The sequence below is a fragment of the Sinohyriopsis cumingii genome, chromosome 18, assembly GCF_028554795.1.
Source record: "Sinohyriopsis cumingii isolate HCF-2022 chromosome 18, ASM2855479v2, whole genome shotgun sequence".
NCBI lineage: Eukaryota > Metazoa > Mollusca > Bivalvia > Unionida > Unionidae > Sinohyriopsis > Sinohyriopsis cumingii.
In genome coordinates, this window is record NC_142978.1 from 41,786,485 (window position 1) to 41,808,548 (window position 22,064).

General features: G+C 34.6%; 2 protein-coding genes across 2 annotated transcripts in view; one reads left to right on the top strand and one right to left on the bottom strand.

The window, feature by feature from the left end:
• LOC149776485 (uncharacterized) overlaps nt 1–22,064 on the bottom strand; it is a 150,238-nt gene that overhangs the window by 72,347 nt on the left and 55,827 nt on the right. The gene's annotated exons all lie outside the window — the stretch shown is intronic.
• Nucleotides 1,392–21,613, top strand: LOC149776488 (arylsulfatase J-like). Its single transcript, XM_089942415.1, has 14 exons — nt 1,392–1,621; nt 3,470–3,581; nt 7,135–7,186; nt 9,637–9,740; nt 10,809–10,915; nt 11,991–12,052; nt 12,393–12,494; nt 13,233–13,296; nt 14,771–14,868; nt 15,490–15,626; nt 17,103–17,161; nt 17,719–17,842; nt 19,482–19,654; nt 21,171–21,613. The coding sequence occupies exons 1-14, from the start codon at nt 1,510–1,512 to the stop codon at nt 21,341–21,343; spliced, it is 1,479 nt and encodes a 492-aa protein (XP_089798541.1). The 5' UTR covers nt 1,392–1,509; the 3' UTR covers nt 21,344–21,613.

Sequence of the window (22,064 nt, forward strand, 5' to 3'; positions counted from 1 at the left end):
TCATGATGTTTAGGTTGGGTAATATGTGTTATAATGCTAAAGCTGTGTAATATGTGGCTATGCTATTTAGGCTTGGTAATATGTGGTTATGACGTTTAGGTTGGGTAATAAGTGTTATAATGGTAAGGCTGTGTAATATGTGGCTATACTATTTAGGCTTGGTAATATGTGGTTATGACGTTTAGGTTGGGTAATATATGTTATAATGGTAAAGCTGTGTAATATGTGGCTATGATATTTAGGCTTGGTAATATGTGGTCATGATGTTTTGGCTGGGTAAAACGTGGTTAATGCTTGGCAGAGTAATATACGATCCTTTACTGGGCTCATAAGCAAAGCAACGAAATGCATACCCATTGTCGCCTGAAGACTCATTTGAAATATTTTACGTGTGCTTTCTTCACAACTCTGGGACACATCGCGCTCCTGAGACAAAAACTTTCTCTATGATTTGATTTACACTTGATACAATCAAAACGCTGGGCGGTCGTTAAATAGCCTAATACTTTTAGCCTTCCCAATCGTGCTTAATTCCAAGGTCTCTATTGGCATACGTCCGTCTACGGAAGACGACGGTGTAGCTTCAGAGAAAGTTCTTGTTTCGCCTTCTTCCTGGCTGTCTTTTCAGCGTGCTTTATGTTAATTTGAAAATAAGCCTAATTCTGCACAGCCCTCAGCCCGCAGGCCTGATCCTGCCCGCGAACATGTTTTGTCCGGCCGTCAGTGCAAATTAAAACAACACAGAAATCTGGCCCGTGAACAGTAATTATATGAAAGAAATGAGTGTTTGCGGCCCTCGAGTGGTATTAGAAAATGCAGTCTGGACCTTGGCCGAAAAAGGATGTGCTCCCTGATCTAGTGACTCGTACTTGTTCAAATGAACGTCATATTCTTTTAATTCCACTGACTTCCCGTCAAAATTAGCAAGATCATTTGCTTTTCTTTCCATGCCTGTTAAAGATTGTGACTGGGAAACAATGAATAAACAAGGTACATTATATGATTTGCAGGATAAAGTAAGGATCTGACGAACAGACGGACGAAACTTAGATCAGCTTTCTTAGCAACTCTATGTTGAGCAGTGACAAGTTTATGTACATTTATTCCATACAACTTAATTCACAATGACTAACAATGTGCGTGTCCCCGATTTGGATCAGAAGAGAAATCACTGAAATACGGGTCAACGGTTTCACCAATGTATAAGACAAAGAACGGTAAAACGAATAAATGGAATGACATATTAACCTGATAAGTCTGTTATAGTGAGCAGGATGAAGCAGTGTGCATCTGATACTAGTTTCCGATCCTCGAAAGAAGATAATGTACACGTGCCAGCTATTGACTGGGACACAGTTTACTGAACCTATATTAAGATTATGTCCCCGTCCCAAATATTGACCGCAAACAGTTAATGATACACATATAACACCTGATCTTTGGAAACTTAGCTGGCACGCTCAAGGCATATAAGGGTTCAAAGTGTGTTAGTGCATTGAGAACAGCAATATGGAGATGACTCGGGTCTTAAGCTGTCTTTGGATTTGTCTGTGCTGTTGCAACTTTCATGCGGTGAAAGGGGCCCAACCAAACATTCTGTTCATTATTGCAGATGATTTCGGTTAGTCATTTACCTGTTGATATGTCTATATGTCTCGCTGTATTTCTCTTCTCTCGTTACCTCTTCCTCTCTCTCTCTCTATCTCTCTCTGTCTCTCTCTGTTCTGGACATGTTTTATGTTACTTTCAAAAGCGCATTTTACAAAATTTGCACAAAATAGTATAGTTTTACAAATCCCGCAGAAACCCTATTAAGGGTTTAAAAAAAACACGAAAGAATTATAAAACTAAAGTACAAGTTAGAGGTCATTTAGGCGTTTAGTACCGACTCTCTCTGTAATGGGTGAAAGTTTTCTTTGTTGATTGTACATGTATATAAATGACGATTCTTCACATTATTTCGATCCTCGTGTACCATTATTCCTTGGCACATCACATACCGCAAAAGCAATACTAAAGTACGTGGACATTTTCGGAATAGGTCAACCCAAAGGCTGGATCCAGTACAAGCTTGCTTGAATGTCGCGCGTTGTGACGTCATAATAAAAGATATACTTCTTGAAACATTAGTAGGAAGTTTTTATTTATATTAATAGACCCGACGTCCTCTTTTCTTGACCCAGTTTAATACCTGGCTACCAGTGTAAAAGTCAAAAGCGATCGACAATTTTTTAATAACATCTAACGTGAAAAGAATCCAATAATCTGGATTTAATATATACTTTCGTTAAAGCACACTGGTATAAATTTTAGAACAACAATTAATATTTCATTTAATCTGATTAAATGTACCAAAATGATCACTCTGACACAATTTAATCGGCCATACAGATTGCCTCGTTTTAATAACTGAATATTTTTCTTTAAAAAGATCATTTTATAGATACCGTTTCTTCGTTCGAGGATTATCGAACGTTGCAACAAATACAGATAGCTGGATATATATATATATATATATATATATATATATATATATATATATATATATATATATATATATATATATATATATATATATATATATATATATCTGTGTGTGTGTGTGTGTGTGTGTGTGTGTGTTTACATGCCGCAGTACAGTAGTCCTCGTTTAAATTAGCTGTTCTGAATATCAAAACTTGTCAATTATTATTAGTTCCAAACTTAAATATAAGATAATATATGTAAAGTTGGAATTGTAACGACCGGAATAAGTGATACAGACAAAGACAACTACGGAAAGAATTAAAAATAACAAATATGTGTCGCGCATTATATGGCTGAATTTAATATTTACACTTAATTACATAAATGAAGCATAAAATTTCCTTCTACCTTACAATGAATAAAATAATTTGGCTACACCAATGAATTAATTAATATAATAAATTCCAAATCCAGCTGCAGTTCCGCCAAACAGGCAAATCCACAAGTCTAAAATTAACTAATGACAGGTAACCAGACACCGACGTGTGACGTAGCACCCCACGAGACTGTAAAAAAAACGTAATTTCAAGATTCTGTTTATCTTAGCAATCTCTATCCTTCATATAATCAGTACGTCTATTCACCTAGGGTCACTTATAAAATTGTTACAGACGCTGATTCGACATTAGTCGAGGTTGCCACTGACGAACCCACCCACATGGTTGCCTCTACTTGGATTTCATCTTTAAAACTTTAGCTATTCGTCCCAAATGTGGAATAAGTGGTTTCCTCTCCCACATCATGAAATTAAGCCCCAACCTCACACATATTACAGGCGATTTCTACAACATAATAACCAAGGAGTCTGAATGCAGCAAGGAGTCTGAATGAAGTATCTTACCATTTCCCTCAGATGAAAAAGCGAGAGAGTGTGAAATGATGGCCAAAGCGTCTATAATTGTTAATGTATTAATGTGTTTAAAAAAACAAAATTGATTTTCAGGTTGGAATGATGTGGGCTTCCATAATCCTGGTATGCTCACTCCCAACATCGACAAGCTGGCTAATGAAGGGGTAATCCTCAATCACTCATATGTTGAGCCCCTCTGTACCCCGTAAGTATTATCAGCACTGAAGAAAGAAGGGATGGATGGAACACAGAAACAAAAAAACATTTAAGTATCTTTTTAAACAGGAGGTAAAAAATGAAACAAAAATGCAAAAATCAATTGTTTTTCGTCTTTACATGGGATAGTTTTATAAAGTGGGGTTATCTTCTTTTCCGCTTATAAATTGTTATATGACTATTCGCTTCTTTGTGCGTGTGTGGGGGTTGGGGGGGGGTTGGTTAATGACCATCCGTCCTTAGTCTGTTCTTTTCCCAGTTTATCAAGCTTTAACTGTCGTTTCTTTAATGGATTTTTATGTCTTATATTAATTGGTTAAATGTCATCATGCCTTGCATTGTTGTATCTTAAGGGCCATGAAACAATGGGTAAAATGTCTTCAGGCCTTGCATTCTAGTATTTTGTTGTTGTTGTTGTTATTCTAGGGTTTAACGCCATTTTTCAGCACAAGATAGGCTATACATGGCGGCCAGTTTAACTGGTGGATGAAGAAACCCAGGGAAGAACCACCGACCCACGAGAAGCTACTGGCAGGCTTTCCCACATACCCACGCTAGCCGAGCCTTGGACTCGAACCCACGCAGACAGAGGTTAGATGGCAGTGATCCGGAACGGTGAGCGGTTTAGACCACTCGGCCACTCGCCCCCCCCCCCCCATTCTAGTATTTTAAAGGACATGTAGTAATGGATAAAATGTCAACAGGCCTTCTGCTGTTGCACCTCAGTGGACATGGACAATCGGTACAATGTCATCAGGCCTTGTATTGTTGTATCTTAAAGGACATTGAACAATGGGGAAAATGTCATCAGGCCTTGTAATGTTGCATCGTAAAGGACATGGAACAATGGGTAAAATGTCAACAGGCCTTGTATTGTTGTATCTTAAAGGACATGGAACAATGGGTGACATCTGATCCGGTATTACATTCTTGTATCTTAAAGGACATAAAAATATGGGTAAAATGTCACCAGGCCTTGCATTCTTGTATCTTAAATGATACGGACAGGTTTTGCATTGTTGTACGTCAACGGACATGGAACAATGGATAAAATGTCATCAGGCCATGCACTCTAGTATCTTGAAAGATATCGAACAACTCGGGTTATTTCAAAGTAGTATAAATGCCAAAATCATTTCCGTTTTCGAATTCAGCTTATTTAGTATTTCTTTGACGTTCTTTAAACAGATTTTGAAGATAAGTCGAGATACGAAGGAAATGCTGAGTTAATAGTCAGCATCAGGTGTTTAATAATCTGAACGTGTTTAAACAAATGATGTGTATCTATGGATAAATCGAATTCATAGTTTGTACTTCTATGGATCGATTGTATTCAGAGTTTGTTGTTTCTATATATAGATTGTAATAAGAGTTTCTGCTTCTATGGATAAAAATTATTCAGAGTTTATTGTTTCTAAGATACATTCTGAATATATTGTGTTTCTATGGATACATTGTAATCAGAATTTGTGTTTCTATGGATACATTTTTTTCAGAGTTTGTGTTTCTATGGATACATTGTAATCGAAGCTTCTGTTTCTATGGATATACTGTATTCAGAGTTTGTATTGTTGTTTTTATATGGATACATTGTATTCAGAGTTTTTGTTTTTATGAATAGATTATAAACAGAGCTTGTGTTTCGAGTTTCTATAGATAGTTGTTAACCAGAGTTTGTGTTTCTATGGATATATTCCAAACAGAGTTTATGTTTCTATGGATAGATTGTAATCAGAATTCGTGTTTCGTTGAACAGAGTTTGTTCTTCTATGGATAGATTGTTATCAGTATTTGTGTTGCTGTGGAAAGATAGTAATCAGAATTAGTTTATTTATGGATAGATTGTAATCAGAGTTTGTGTTTCTGTGTATAGATTTTAATCAGAGTTTGTGTTTCTATGGATAGATTCCAATCAGAATTTGTGTTTCTATGGATATATTGTAAACCGATTTTGTGTTTCTAAAGATAGATTGTAATCAGAGTTTGTGTTTCTATTGATATATTGTAATCAGAGCGTGTGTTTCTGTGGATATATTGTAATCAGAGTTTGTGTTTATATGGATATATTGTAATCAGAGGTTGTGTTTCTGTGGATAGATTGTAGTCAGAGTTTGTGTTTCTGTGGATAGATTGCAATCAGAGTTTGTATTTCTATGGATAGAAAATAATCAGTGTTTGTGTTTCTGTGGATAGATTGTAATCGAAGTTTGTGTTTATATGGATATATTGTAATCAGAGCTTGTGTTTATGTGGATATATTGCAATCAGAGTTTGTGTTTCTATAGATATATTGTAATCAGAGTTTGTGCTTATGTGGATAGATTGCAATCAGAGTTTGTGTTTCTATGGATAGATTAAAATCAGTGTTTGTGTTTCTGTGGATAGATTGTAACCAGATTGTTTGTTTCTGTGGATAGATTGTAATCAGAGTTTGTGTTTCTATAGGTATATTGTAATCAGTGTTTGTGTTTCTATGGATAGAATGTATTCAGAGTTTGTGTTTCTATTGATATATTGTAATCAGAGATTGTGTTTCTGTGGATAGATTGTAATCAGAGTTTGTGTTTCTGTGGATAGATTGTAATCAGAGTTTGAGTTTCTATAGCTATATTGTAATCAGAGTTTGTGTTTCTGTGGATAGATTGTAATCAGAGTTTGTATTTCTATATATATATATATTGTAATCAGAGTTTGTGTTTCTATAGATATATTGTAATTAGAGCATCCACACCAGTTTGTACGAAGGTTATACAATGTTCTTAGAAAATGGGAGCTAAGGTATATCCAGGGCAATATGGACAAGTCACCATCGAGAGAACAAATATTAAGAAAATCAAAGTTATCTATAGAATAAAATTAATGTTAGTATTGTGCAAAATACATATATCATTTTCTTTCACAATATAACATCATACATGTTAATATTGCATTTATGGGATGAGAGGTAACGACAAATTGATGACATTCATGTAACATGCATCGTCTCGAAAATCGTTGACTAGGTGCCATATCAACGGCGGTCTGTCGTAATTTCATGAAACAATATCTGCTATTAATTTGTATAGTACAACATGACGTTGTGGGGTGGGTTGGGGTAGGTGTGGAATGACTCTCACGTACCAATTTACTAAGAGGTTACATTATTTTGGCAGCCATTTGACTATTCACTGCAGATGAAGTTGAAACCTTCTTGTACCGCAATGTCCTGGATTTAAACATGCATCCTTATAGCTTATCTTATTTGCTATTGTAACAATTGTTATGCCTGTGTGTTAGATATTTTGACTCCTCCAAGATTTTCATCCTTCAGGAAATTATCTATAAATAGACCTATGTAATAGTGATACAGAGTTAAAATAAGCACGGCCCTTAAAGAAAATTATCTTTAAATAGACCTACATAAGTCATACAGAGTTACAATAGTCACGGCCAATAAAGTAATATAAAATGCACTGAGAATTTACGGTTTTCTTGCTACGCCGCCAGTAATAAGATAGAGAATGTGCGTCAAAGTGCAACTTACCAAAATATATTTTATTCAGGTCCAGGCACGCCTTTATGACAGGCGTTTATCCATACAAGTCCGGGATGCAGGTAAGTCTCAATCTTTTAAAAATTGATCAAATATTGTTTAGTGATCATTCCCAAATAAAATTAAAATAATTAAAAAGAAAATTAACATAAAATCCCACTGATGATTTGCAACCCGTCAAAGCACGCTCATAAAAAAGTAGATATTACATCTGGCTGCATTATTGTTTCCTTTGAAATTATGGAGAAATGTTTCTTTCTCCATCGACAAATATATTACTGACTCAGTGAAGGAGAAAGTGAAGAATGTAATGCATATCATTAAGAAACAGAGTCGCATCCTTTCTGCAGAATGATAAATTATTCGACGAGTTTCATGAATTCAATATTAAATCATTACCCATTTGAGATTCTGTTTATAACACTATTTTTAATTTAATGGAAGTAGTTTTATAGTTTCGACAGAAAGAAGAACAAATAATTTATTTTATTCTGGCTCGGGTGATAGTCTCAGACGCTAGTTGAATTAATAATTGGCAGTTCTATAACCAGTAACATTTAAAAGTAGATGTTATCTGCAAATAATAACTCAAAGAGCAACCGTTCTTCTAAAGCAATAGAACATTTGACACATATAACATCATCGGACAGAAAGGTAATAGGTTAGTCAAGCCATATACATCCGTTTGGATGAGAATGTTTCCATTAAGCGTTAAAGTTGATGGATATTTATGTGAGGGATGATCACTGGATGCAGAAATTCTAGATATACTCTAATCTATTTGTGACCGGATACTTGCATTATTTGATTTGGAACAAAACTAGATATAGAGACATAAGAAACACTAGCTTAATGAAGCTATTTTGCCTCGTAAAAATGTGTTGCTTTGATAACATTGTTAACTGGGAGACAGGCAAAAGGTACATATTCCTTTATAAAGAGAGGCGAGTTCATTTATTCCTGTAAGTCAACATTTAAACCACGTTTATCAAAGGGTGGGGTACTTGTAACAGGCCCACCCCAGCGCACTCTCTTTTTCCCAATCAGTTCGAAAAATGGCCTCCAAAATGTTGATGGTAATAGTAAAAAAGAAGTTCCAGAACGCGGGGTAAGGAAAATTCATACGGACGCTGCCAAATAGTAAACAGAATAATGAGCAAGAATTTCTTCGGCTTTTTTGGACCAACTACAATCACAAAAACATCATGTCATATCACATAAATTAAACTGCACACGCTATATATAAATTGCATCGACTATGTAATATTTTCTACTATATATCTAGGAAACAAGTGATGTAATATCGATTAGTTCATAATGTAAACAATAAGTCATTTCGAGTTGGGCAGTAAGTGTTGGTTACACAAAAGAGGACTGCCTTTTAAACCAACCCCTGGTAGGCATATCCAAACAACGTAATCACTCTATTGTGATCTTTGCGATATGACGTAAGTATTTTTTCTCACTGTGTATCGCGGCGTTATGAACTCATGGAACGATTTGACTTAAAATAATATGGCAGCGACCTTTGCCTGCAATAAAAACTAGAGAAAAAAAACAACACATTTTTGTTCACTTTTAATAAGCGCAAAGAAAACAATAAAGTCAAGGAAAAGTAGATGAAACCATCGGAGACTTTTTTTTAGCAATTACGCCCTGCCGTAAATCAGCTGAGCAAGAAAACTGATGCGATCTCGATAATGTTTTCACTAATGGATATAAACAACCAACTTATTCTTTTCTTTGTAAGTTTTATAATTGGGATCTACGATCTTCATTTTTGTACAAAAGGGATAAACTTTTCTATACTCATTCAACAGGGTACTGACAAATAACGACAGGGTACTGACACTTAGCGACAGGGTTCCATTTTCTTCTGCATAATGACCTTAGTGACTTGTTGATAGATATTTATCCGTTAGTAATACAAGACAATATTTTATCCGTTAGTAATACAAGACAGTGTTTTATCCGTTAGTAATACAAGATCATATTCACCAGTTAGTGGATAATTGAGTGTTTTGAGAGTTTTTTAACCCATAGATATGTAAAAACTGTATAACTAAAATTAAAATGTTAAAGGCTTCAACGTTTTACATACGAACTTTATGAGGAAAACTCTACTTTTAATGTAACTTTTAAATGCTGACTCACGTAAATTTTATACATGTAATCATTTACGATATATTCAGGCCATTATTACTCGATTGCTTAAATTTTCTGCGTGTTATTTTAGATTACAGTTTAGTTTCTTTTATTAATATATATGAGATAATTATAAATAGAATATACGTTTTATTATTGTCGTCAAGTAAATTATTAAAGTTAATCATAATTTGTTACTCTTTTTCGGTAATATATAGAATATATTGTACATTGCTAATTGGCTGTAAATAACGTTATCTATGTCTACATCCTAAACAATTTTAGTATTTTAAAAAATAGATATTTCTCTTCTTTCTTTGTATCTCTGCCGTATTTAAAAAGCAATCATCGTTCCATGTTGTTGTAGCACTTGGTCATCCTTCCAGAGCAGCCATATTGCTCGCCACTCGACCTAACATTCCTTCCACAGAAGCTGAAGCAATTAGGGTATGCCACCCATATGATTGGAAAGTAAGTAGTCAGGGAATCAAGCTATTGTATAGTGATATAATTGGTGGATACAATTTTTTCGGATGTAGGAGTCACACCACAGTTAATCTCCTTGTTCATCGGTTTAAACTTATAATTTAAAATATTTACAGCACATGTGATAGGGCGACAAGTTCTCACAACTTGGTAACATCCATCGGCCTCTTCACTATAATGTACGTAACCCTTTGCACGTTATTTCATCATTTCGTTGTCGAACAGCCATATTGTTCACCGCTAAACTTAACATTCCTACCACGTAAGCTAAAGCAACTACGATATGACACCCATATAATCGGAAAGTAAGTGGTCAGCAAGAGTACTTACTAAGAGCGTTACGCATAAACAGTTGACTATGAAATTATATTAGATTAAGAACCATTTTATTCTTTTAGTTTCATTATCTGTAACCTCGGCAGGTGGTTAGAGGCCTCTCTACGGAAACTATAAAGAATTGTTTCTCTCTGTTCTATGTCCACGTCGTTGTTTTACTTGGGATGTGTATTACTACAGAAACATAGGACCAACTTAAAACGAAATCCTACGCACACTGGAAAAATGACATTTGAAATTAAGCTTGTACATGGATGTCTAGAAGGACACGTGCTTCGAGTGGATTTAAACTTGCACGTGATACGTGGAGAGTTACAATGATGAGTATTTTATATGGGCTATTTCTCTGTGTAATACAAAATATGAGATAGAACTAACATCAACCATCATTTATGGTCATTGAAATATGTTTTTATTTCACAAAGCTCCTCATTCCATTCAGTTCTTAACTTTTTATTCGACAAGGTTCTTCATCCCGTTACGTTTTTAACTTAGTTTGAAGTCTATTTTCCAAATAAATAGGGGTGGGGATAGGGACGAGAGGGAATTTCTTTCAAGTTCTATACCTTAATAGTGTAAATCAATAATACAATACACTGACAGACAAAAGCCGAACCATAGTACACGGATAGCAACCATTTCGAAAGAATAAGAAAATCCTTTTAGTGTGCCGGCAGCGTCAAATCATCTATACAAAATTATTGTTTTCCTATTTAGGTGGCACCTTGGGATGTGCAAATGGGAGTGTACTCCAACCTACCGCGGTTTTGACACCTTCCTCGGATATTACCAGGCTCAGGAGGATTACTACAATAAAACTATACGTATGCGTCTTACCTTTCCACAGCTAGACCTTATTGTATAAACGCATTTGTAACAGTGCACAGACGTGTCTAAAGCAAATTGTCGTCTTAAATACGGCCAGATGTATCTTGAAATTTTACGCTGATGTGCCAGTAGCCTTCAGGGTGATAATTTGCCAACAGTCTTCATGTATGGAAATGATATAATCCAGAATGTCCTTGAATAAATTCACAATAATTCCAAAATAGTGACTGAGTCATGAAGTCAATGAGCACTTTGTAATTCCAGTGAATAACTTAAATAGCTCTCAAGTAATAACTGAACACAACTACAAGACGCATTCCACTATACAACTGTTAAAATTGGAATGTCTAATTCTGATGTAAGCAACCTTTTATATCTTCCACTTGGCCTATGTCGACTACCCATTTTCTCAAAATACTCTCTTAATGGAAATTTCCATTAAATTCGTAAACATAGTCAGCTATGTTTTCTTAAAGTTTAGCTGTCAGCCTCTCAAAATTCAGGTTAACAATAGAAGTTGTAAGAGAAGAATTCAATCCCAAGTAAAAATGTTTACAGGTACTATCTCGAAGTTTCGTATTACACTCATGAATAAAAGTTAGCTATGCAATGTATTATTTACAATTTACAATCATGGAAAAATACACAATATATGTACATAACAGTCAGTCAGAATACAGAATATTGCAATTCGCGAAGGCCCCAGAAAGTATCATAGTGATGCACTATATTTGCTAGTAAAGTCTTCCCGAAATGTCCGCGACACTTTCTACGATTTGGGGTAGAGGAAGGTAATTAGATATTCTCAAGGTATGGAAAAATTGTTATTTATTTTTTCTGCAATCAACTTTTTATTACTGCTTTAAATGAAATCACATTGTATTATATATGAGTGACGATTATTAGGATCTGAGCATAATTTTCTTATTCTGGAGGGAACTATATATGAAAGCTTTTCATAAATGATTTAGTCATATACACTAGTTGGAAAACTTTCTATGTAACCTCTTATATCATATATAATACAGTTTGTGTTATTTAGCAATACGATCATTATTCTTTCTTTTTCAGTGGGTGGTCTTGATTTTCGGGATGGCAAAGAGGTTGTCAAGGGAGACATGACATATTCTCCGGTAAGAAAGAATACACTTTATACATATACATACTGCTTTCCCTGTCTCAGTGTATTGAACGAGTTTTCATCATTAAAATATTGATTTTTTTGTGAATAAGAAAACGCGTATATGTATTGTAACAAACTACATTGATTATTTTAACATCATTAGTCCCTGTAGGAATTTGTTCTATAACAGAAATGTTCTTTTCCTGATGAGCAACCTAAATAATGCTGTGTTGAAGTTTTGATTTTCCCATAATGCGCTCAGATGGTTCAAACTATTATCTCTTCATACTGATGAGAAGAGAGATAATTTATCTTTATTTGTCATCCCCACTGCATCTAAATTATTTCAGATTACCTATGCCACAAGAGCCGATCTTCTTATATCCAAGCACAACAAAAGCCAACCGATGTTCCTGTACTTACCATTTCAGTCTGTTCACGAGCCAATACAGGTGGGTTCGTTGTTCACTTTGGTAGATCTTTGGCGTTGTAAATAATTGCGGCGACGAGAGAGAACGAGCCAAGCTTTGTGACACCACCTTTAATTGCGTATATTATGAAATATGGGGATCATTGACAGTGTGCAGTGTGCAAACCGTTTGATGAGAACAAGAGAAATGTTTGATCCAGTGGGTTCAAAGAATTTCTTATATGTTCAGGGAAAGGTTTGCACGCTGAATTCGATGCAAGATCGTAAGATCGTTATTGATACATGATCGATTACGAAGTGCATAATACCTGAAATTTTAGCTTGAAAAACAACTGTACTTAAGCAACGCGTGCAGTTTCAATGTTTTGAGCACACAAATTGCACAAATCAAATCAGAAAAACTGTCAGATGAAGCTGAAATACCTGCTTATTTGACTCTTCTTAACAGATTTTTTTAACAACATGAAAAGAAAAAAAAAATTATTGGTATATAATAAGTATGTAATTTGGAACATAAATTATTTACTTCTGTCATAAAGTCTAAACAAAAACATAAAGCGAGTTCTGGGTTTTCCATAAATTGCCCCCCCAAAAAACCAACAAACATTTGCATTAATGAAGGCTTTGTAAATATGTACATATTACTTCGTTTTGAATTTGTGTTTAACATTATATATATATATATATATATATATATATATATATATATATATATATATATATATATATATATATTCTTTGTTTCGTAACTATGCTCAAGGTTCCGGAGAAATACGAAGATTTGTATCCAAACATCAAAACGGAAGGAAGACGCAAGTATTCAGGTGATTACACAATTTATATTTGAAGGCATATGGTCAGACAAAAATATCGCCCTGTTCATTTGAAGGCGTAAGGTCCGACAAAAATATCGCCATGTTCATTTGAAGGCGTAAGGTCCGACAAAAATATCGCCCTGTTCATTTGAAGGCGTAATGTCAGACAAAAATGTCGTCATGTTTCATACCTCTTTACTATTGACGATATCAAAGGGTGGTCTGCTCAGACTCCGTTTCCAGTGAAATGTCTCAGTTCTCACGTGAAGACTTTTTCGAATCCTTCCATCCGATTAACCTAGGTCGGCTGTCGTGGTGTATTGTTTAGGTCCAGTCTTTTCGAATCCTGAAATCGATCCAGTTTTTCTGTCTTGGTGTATTGTTTAGGTCCAGACTTTTCGAATCCTGCAATAGATCCAGTCTTTTCTGTCGTGATGTATTGCGTTGCTCAAGACCTTTAGTATTCTGATGTTGAAATCAAGGCCTTGTACATGCTAAACATTAGTTGTTTAAATCAAGGCCTCACGCATGCTATACATTAGTTGTTGAAATCAAGGCCTTGTACGTGCTATACATTAGTTGTTGAAATCAAGGCCTCATGCATGCTACACATTAGTTGTTGAAATCAAGGCCTTGTACGTGCTATACATTAGTTGTTGAAATCAAGGCCTCGTACATGCTATACATTAGCTGTTGAAATCAAGGCCTCGTACATGCTATACATTAGTTGTTTAAATCGAGGCCTTTGCATGCTATGCATGATTTATATCACTATTCTCGGTACGGCCGTTAATTCTCTTCCCTTCAGACCTGATCGTCTGTTCCAGATGTTCCTTTCTATGCTTTTTTAGCTAAAAACAGCATCAGAACTTAGAATGGAAAACAAAATACAATGAGCGCGACATGTTGACTTATGCAAATGATAAGAAAATTCAGTTTTCATATTGTTTGTTATGGGATTCTTGATCCATTGTTAAAAGTATTGTAATTTCATTAAAAGTGTCGTAATTTCATTAAAAGTATGGTAATTTCGTCAAAAGTATGGTATTTTCATTAACGGTATGGTAAGTTCTTTATGTTAAAAGTGTATTCATTTTATTTAAAAGTATGGAAATTTAATTCAAAAGTAGGGTACTTTCTTTAGTTTAAAGTATGGTAAATTCATTGAAAGTGTGGTAATTACATTAAAATCTTTAGTAATTTCATTAAAAGTGTGGTAATTCCTTTATTTTAAAAGTATGGTAATTTCATTTAAATACATCCATTTCCAGAAAATGCAATGATACGTATATTGTTTATTGACTGTGTGAATGTAAATTGTTTGAGTTGTCTTGAAAGCATAACGTTTAGAAAAGATCATCGACTGGGGAAAAAGAATTGTAAAAAGATGGTATAAGAAAATACGAACAAGTGGTTTGATATCTTTGGGGCTTTGGTGTAATTGACGTCACGTAAAACCGACTTTTTTAAAAAACTTATCCAGGAATGGTTACTGCGATGGACGAAGCAATCGGGAATATCACGGACAGTTTGAAACGTAACGGAATGTTTAATAACACTCTCATCATCTTCACTGCAGATGTAAGAAATAATTAACTTTACTTTGAATTGTTTCAATGCACACACTGTGTGTGTACATGTTTCTATGTATTCCTTTCTTTTAAGCTTATTAATTGTACGAATTATTGTTTTTTTTTCTGCAAACAAGATGAAGTTATAAAATGAATGACATAAATGTGATAAATGTGTGGGATGTTTAACTTTTTAAAAAAACTTTTATCGTATTTTTCCTGCATGTGGAATACATTATATTATCGATGGATGGATATTTTTCAAATGATGCAAAACTTTCCGACATGACAGGAAACTTATTATCAATTTAGGAAGCGTCAATAGAATTTCACAAACGTCAGCTTATTAAAATCGTGAGAGCAATACGCGTCAAAGCAAAATTTATATTCATGCTACGAAAGGCATTAAAATGTTTTTGATCTTAGGTACACAAGTTAACATACTTAGTGACGTGGAAAGAGCTGAATTTGTTAGTTTCATTCCTCTAAATTCAATAAGACCTTTTCAGTCACTGTTCTGGACGCGTAAATATACCTTCTTGCTATGCTTAATCTGCTCTGAATGTTGTATGAATGTATTCGTTACTGAGTTTAAGATGATTAATCGTCACATGTTTTATGTATATTTAAGAATGGCGGTTGGCCAACATTCTACGGGAACAACTATCCCCTACGTGGCGGAAAATCAACAGTGTATGAAGGCGGAACACGTGCTTCAGCATTCATTTACGGAGCTGGTTTGAAAAGAACGGGATATACATATGATGGGTAATTAATGGACATGGATATGGATGGTCAATGTATAGTATTTAGTAACTATTAAACTCATTGTCAAGCCACCTTATATACTTCTAAAGAAAACATTTAATTCCACTGTCAAAACAATTGTTAGCTTGTAAAGTAATCATTAAACTCCACTGTCAAAATGCCTTATAGGCTTCTAAATAAATCATTAAATTCCACTGTCAAAACACCTTCAAGCAGGACCCGATCAGGTCAAGTATTGGGTCGTGGGAATTTCCAAAATTTCAAGAGGGCTCTGAATTTCCTTGAAAGGACACCCAAAGCAAACGTCTCTTTGTATATTTACTCAAAGTATGTATAATAGCAAATAAACATACGCAAGAATAAAGCGATGGTCAAATTTCAAGTGACTATATTTTTGTGTGTTTGGACATATTTTTTTGGGGGGTGGGGTGGGGTGGTGCCTCTATTCAGCCGTATAATAGCCATATAAATTAATTATTAAATTCCACTGTCAAAACACCATTTGTGGCTTCTAAACAAATCATTAAAGACCATATAGGCTTCTAATGTAATCTATAATGATATATTTTTGTAAAATATTTCTTTATTATGATTTAAACTAACAGATAAATAATGATCTTTGAACATAGTCCATATACAAAACGGCAATATAAATGGGAGGAAAATACATTTACTATTCATTATAAACTGTACAAAACTGCTTATTATAGTTTAATTGCAGTTGCAAAATTGTAGCGCTTTTCTTATGGGGGTCGTTATTTGAAATATATATCCTTTAATTATTTGGTACAAAATATGAACCATTACTGATGTCTACCAAATGATTAACATGTTAAAAACTGAATTGAATGTGATTGCAAGAGAAACTCGGCAGGCATACATTAAGATGTCCTAAAATCCATGAAACATTTGTATATTCCAACAAATATAAAACGAATACATCGCTACTCAGTGCTAAAAATACATGACAGACCCTTACTGCCTGTTCTAGAGACCGATTATTCTGCAGCATATAAACAGCGGCATCTGTGAACCAGATACATTTCTAGGAAAGGATAACTGTGCATGTTTATTTTATATGATAGCATAATAATTGTATTTAGGATAAAAGAAAGCTTGTCCCGTTTTATTGCCAGTATTAACATATACTTTCTCAATATTTGCAGTTATAATTTTATTTTATTTTATTGGATTGTATACAAGTGGAATCGAAACTTTCTTTTCTAAAAATGGGGGTTAGTCTACATAGTTCCAATATAATTCACTACTGTACTAATTGAGAATACGATTTATTATTTCTATACTCTATATAAGTTTAGTCCCAAAGTTTTTGTTTCAGCAATTTCAACTTAGTTCGATACAGTTTCGGTCCTTGAATTGGTTTATTCGTGGTAATAGAGTGTACTTTGATTAATAAAAGGGTTTGAATTTTAACAATACAAGAAACTTCACAATTGTATTATATTTTACTTTTAGATTGGTCCACGCTGTTGACTGGAATCCAACACTGGTCGCAGCTGCGGGTGGACAACCCGGTAAGACAAATGGTGGTCCCCGAAATTTTCACTGATAAAAATCTTTGCAATAATATATATGACAAAGTAGATAAATACAAATACAATTCGTGGTGCAATAGTATATATGACGAAGTAGATGATTACACATACAGTTCATGGTGCAATGATGTATATGTCGAAGTTGATGAGTACAAAATAGCTTTCATGATACAAAAGAAGGCATACAACTTACGGGATGTTTGTTCGAGTAACGCAAGGTCGCATATCTGTTAAATTGTATTTATTTATTTATTTATTTATTTATAAAAACTAACAACAGTCTTGCATAGAAATAGAATGGGCAGAGAGCCATTCGTAAAGCTTACATTAGTTCTCTATAAAATACCTTCTAACCTGATTTTGATGGTGTTTTAGACGTGATGGTGGGGATAAGATGGTCTGCAGCATAAAAATAAATGATACAGTGAAAGATCGCTTATTTTACAAATTGCTAGAGGAGATAGCCCTGCTATAATATGGAAACATTTAAATAAGAACGCATATTTAGTTTTTAAATTCACTGTGTTCTTTTGTAGACAATGGCATTGACGGCATAAATTTATGGGAAGAGATACGTTCAGGAGCGGAATCAAAAAGGACAGAGTTTGTCTACCATATTGATGAAGTATTGACGCTTTATGAGGGACACGAAGCAATCAGGTGAACTTACATAATAACCATGATGAGTATAGTAAACGATAGAAGACGTCGAATACAATACCCATGATGAGTAAGGTACAGGATACAATACGTCGAATACAATGCCCATCATAAGTAAGGTAAAGGATACAATACGTCGAATACAATCCCCACCATGAGTAAGGTACAGGATACAATACGTCGAATACAATGCCCATCATGAGTACGGTAAAGGATACAAGACGTCGAATACAATGCCAATGATGAGTAAGATAAACGATACAACACGTCTAATATAATGTCCATGATGAGTAAGTTAATGATACAATGCATCTAACATAATGCTCATGATGAGTAAGTTAAAGGATACAAGATATAACATAATGCCAAGCGATGAGTAAGTTAAAGGATACAACACGTCTAATATAATATCCATGTTGAGTAAGATAAACGATACAAGACGTTAAATATAATGTCCATGATGAGTAAGGTAAACGATACAAGACGTCGAATATAATGCCCATGATGAGTAAGATAAAGGATACAACACGTCTAATATAATGCCCATGATGGGTAAGATAAACGATACAACACGTCTAACATAATGCTCATGATGAGTAAGATAAAGGATACAAGACGTTAAATTTAATGTCCATGATGAGTAAGGTAAACGATACAAGACGTCGAATATAATGCCCATCATGGGTAAGATAAACGATACAAGATCTAACATAATGCTCATGATGAGTAAGATAAAGGATACAAGACGTCAAATATAATGTCCATGATTCGTAAGGTAAACGATACAAGACGTCTAACATAACGCCCATGATGAGTAAGTTAAAGGATACAAGACGTCTAAAATGAGACCTGTGATGGGCTTTGTATTTAAAATGCAACCATGACACAACCATGACTTTTTCAATAACTTTTTAGATAAAATTTGAGTATTGTCTCTAGATATACTCTAATTTCTAAAATAATTTATAAAGAGTAATACTGAGAATGAATATTTTGATCGAATTTGTCATATTTTACATCTAAAATCAGTTATCAGATTTACCAAAAATGAATGTAGAACACAGATATCAAGGGATATACAAAACTATTTTAGACATGATATATAGGTACATCCAAGAAAGATATCACTGATTACAATAATAAGTAACAACTAGCATTTTTATTATCTTTTTAAGCCTAAACGTTCACACCACGCCCCATTCCTCGCTGTTGACGGAGTACACACACACACACACACACATACACACACACACACACACACACACACACATATATATATATATATATATATATATATATATATATATATATATATATATATATATACACACACTCAAATAGATAATACAGAGGGGCTTTAATTTATATTCATTAGTTGAAATTCAAAAGAACTCAATAATAGTTTGCAATGATATCTGCCTGATGCGCTCTGCATATTGAACTAAACGTCAGCTTCATAATGTCCATTACTAATATAGAACCATTGGATATTCTATTAACAAATGTTATAACTCCACGAATGTTGCTTGAGAACGTAATGTTAGAATGTGGCATACAATAATTATGTTATGATTGAAATAAAACCAAAACTGAACGCTTTTTGAAAGAAAATAATTTACAAAACTAAATCTCTATATAGGGTTGGAGACTATAAACTGATACAAGGGTACCCTGGACCTTACCCCGGCTGGTACAAACCTGATGAATTTACAGCTGACCAGAAATTTGATTACAGACATGCGGATTATCTTTGGTCCTATCAGAAAGATAATTCATCGATAGATATTGGAGCAGAACTTTTTAACGTAAAAGGTAAGTTAGTGGGGTCAACAAATTATTTAAACGAACGTTTTAAGATATTCAAGATACTCTCTCTCTCTCTCTCTCTCTCTCTCTCTCTCTCTCTCTCTCTTGTACATGAAATATTTTATTTGAGACGTACCCTTTGTCTCCAAGATATAGGCTTTATCTATTTTGCCCAGCCCCAACGGAGCCAACCGGTAGCTTTGCCGAGAATCGTGTGGGTAGTATAGCCAATTTTTTATGTTTGTTTTTAAATGCACAAGAATACTTGCATTATATCAAGATGGCAACATGTGCTTTACTTTGATGTGTAAGGGATGATGACGCCTTGATGTGGATGAGTCGACAGCAAGTGTTTACCTTCATGTGGAGAGATGGCTGTCTAATGAACATTAACTTTTAGCTCTAACTTAGGTCTTCGAGACAAGAGAACCGAATCACCTCTACATAAATTATCGTACGTTTTGCTGTCTTCTGTGGTGAAAAGTTTATATGTATGTATGTATGTATGTATGTATGTGTGTGTGTGTGTGTGTGTGTGTGTGTGTGTGTGTGTGTGTGTGCGCGCGTGCGTGCATGCATGTATGTATGTATGGTGCATCACCTCATGTCGGTAGCAAACTGGCTATTTAGTGCTGATTAAAACTAGAGTTCCAACAATGCCAAGAACAAAAATTCCAAGTGTTCCATATCAACATAAACATGTATTTCTGCAAGATAAAATGTAAAGACGTTAACATTTTGTAATAGCTATATAAAATAAAGATAGCAACATAAAATCACTATAATATCGTGTCAACCGCACTCTTGTACGATGTCCTGGCTTTTCTGTCAAGGTACATCATTATTTTTGCAAGAAGTTCAAGTTTTTCTCTGATGGTACCTAATCGCTCTAGTAAGAAGTCTAATCCTTTCTCGGATGGTACATTATCACTCTTGCAAGAATTCCAAGCTTTTCTCGGATGGTACATTATCACACTTGTAAGAAGACCAAGCTTTTCTCTGATGGTACATCATCACTCTCGTAAGAAGTACAAGCATTTCTCTGATGGTACATTGCCACACTTGTAAGAAGTCCAAGCTTTTCTCTGATGGTACGTCATCACTCTTGTAAGAAGTCCAAGTATTTCTTTTATGGTACACCATCAAAATACACTTAATGGAGTTCAGTTTCAGAAAACCTTTCACGTAATTCCCTAAATTTAGAGATCTTCGGATTACAGATAAGCAGAAACCAAATGGCATTCTTTTTCCAGTCCATAACACTGAACAGCCATTGACAAGTTGTTCGTGCGTTTTTTAAAATCATAAATGGTCATTACAATAGGTTGTTCACAGCATACTCAATTAATTCATGTAACAAACATAAGACTAATATAGGTCACCGAAATCCACTCTGACGTCTGTTCAAAGGACTACTGTAATTGGATGATCAATATCGGAATTTGTCTGTATTCTCAAAACTCATTTTATTAGGGAAATGATGAATTGTAGCAATGCTTTATTGTGTACATAATCATTGCAGATGACCCCTATGAGCACAATAATTTAGCACGAGAACAGCCTGCTTTGGTTAAGAAGATGCAGGGGATACTTGACGAGTACAGAAAACACCTTGTCCCTGCCATGCATCCCCCTGACGACAAGAAAGGAAATCCATCGAACTTTGGGGGTGTCTGGACACCCGGGTGGTGCTAATTTGAAAACAAATAAATAAATAAGCAAATTCGTCATTAATCAGAATGTGTGTGGACTTTATTACAAACTCCTCGTTCTAAAATATCGCTCGTTACAAATTGGTAAATGCAGGATAACCATACTGCACGTGTTTTTTTGATAATTCCTGCAGTGCACTGTAATGTTTCTTTAATATCCTCTCCTGTGAGGAGCAGTCGTAATCTGTAGAATGATCTAGTCTTTTTACCTGTTACATATTTTTGTGGTAATAAAATACTTTATTAAAGCAAACTTCTGACTTTATTGTCAGTCTTATTTACGTATGTCCTTAGTAGTATAGTGGGGCGATATAGCCTCAAGGGGACTTTAATGTTAAAATAGGGTATATGCCTTATAGCCTCTATGGGAAATTTAACATGGGGAGCACTGGATAGGCATTATAGCCTCAAGGGGAATTTAACACGGTGGGATGGGTCTGTATAGCCTCAAGGGGAATTTAACATGGGGTATAGATTGTGGGCCTGTATAGCCTCAAGGGAAATTTAACATGGGAAATTTAACATGGTGGGTCTGTATAGTGTTATGGAACATGGGAGATTTATAGAACACAGATAATAGACAACAGACATTTAAAAAAAAGAAATGTAGGCATGAAAGGTAATGTCTTGTCGAGGCATTGGAGTGGCCCTGAAAAGGGCCTTTGGTTTCATCATCATCTTCTTCTTTTATTTCCTCCACTTCT

What these genes read in the sequence shown, in the direction of transcription:
- LOC149776488 (XM_089942415.1), top strand. Translation starts at nt 1,510, where the DNA reads ATGGAGATGACTCGGGTCTTAAGCTGTCTTTGGATTTGTCTGTGCTGT. An exon ending in CATTATTGCAGATGATTTCG is followed by an intron (nt 1,622 to 3,469) that starts GTTAGTCATTTA and finishes ATTGATTTTCAG; the next exon opens with GTTGGAATGATGTGGGCTTC. An exon ending in GTTGAGCCCCTCTGTACCCC is followed by an intron (nt 3,582 to 7,134) that starts GTAAGTATTATC and finishes TATTTTATTCAG; the next exon opens with GTCCAGGCACGCCTTTATGA.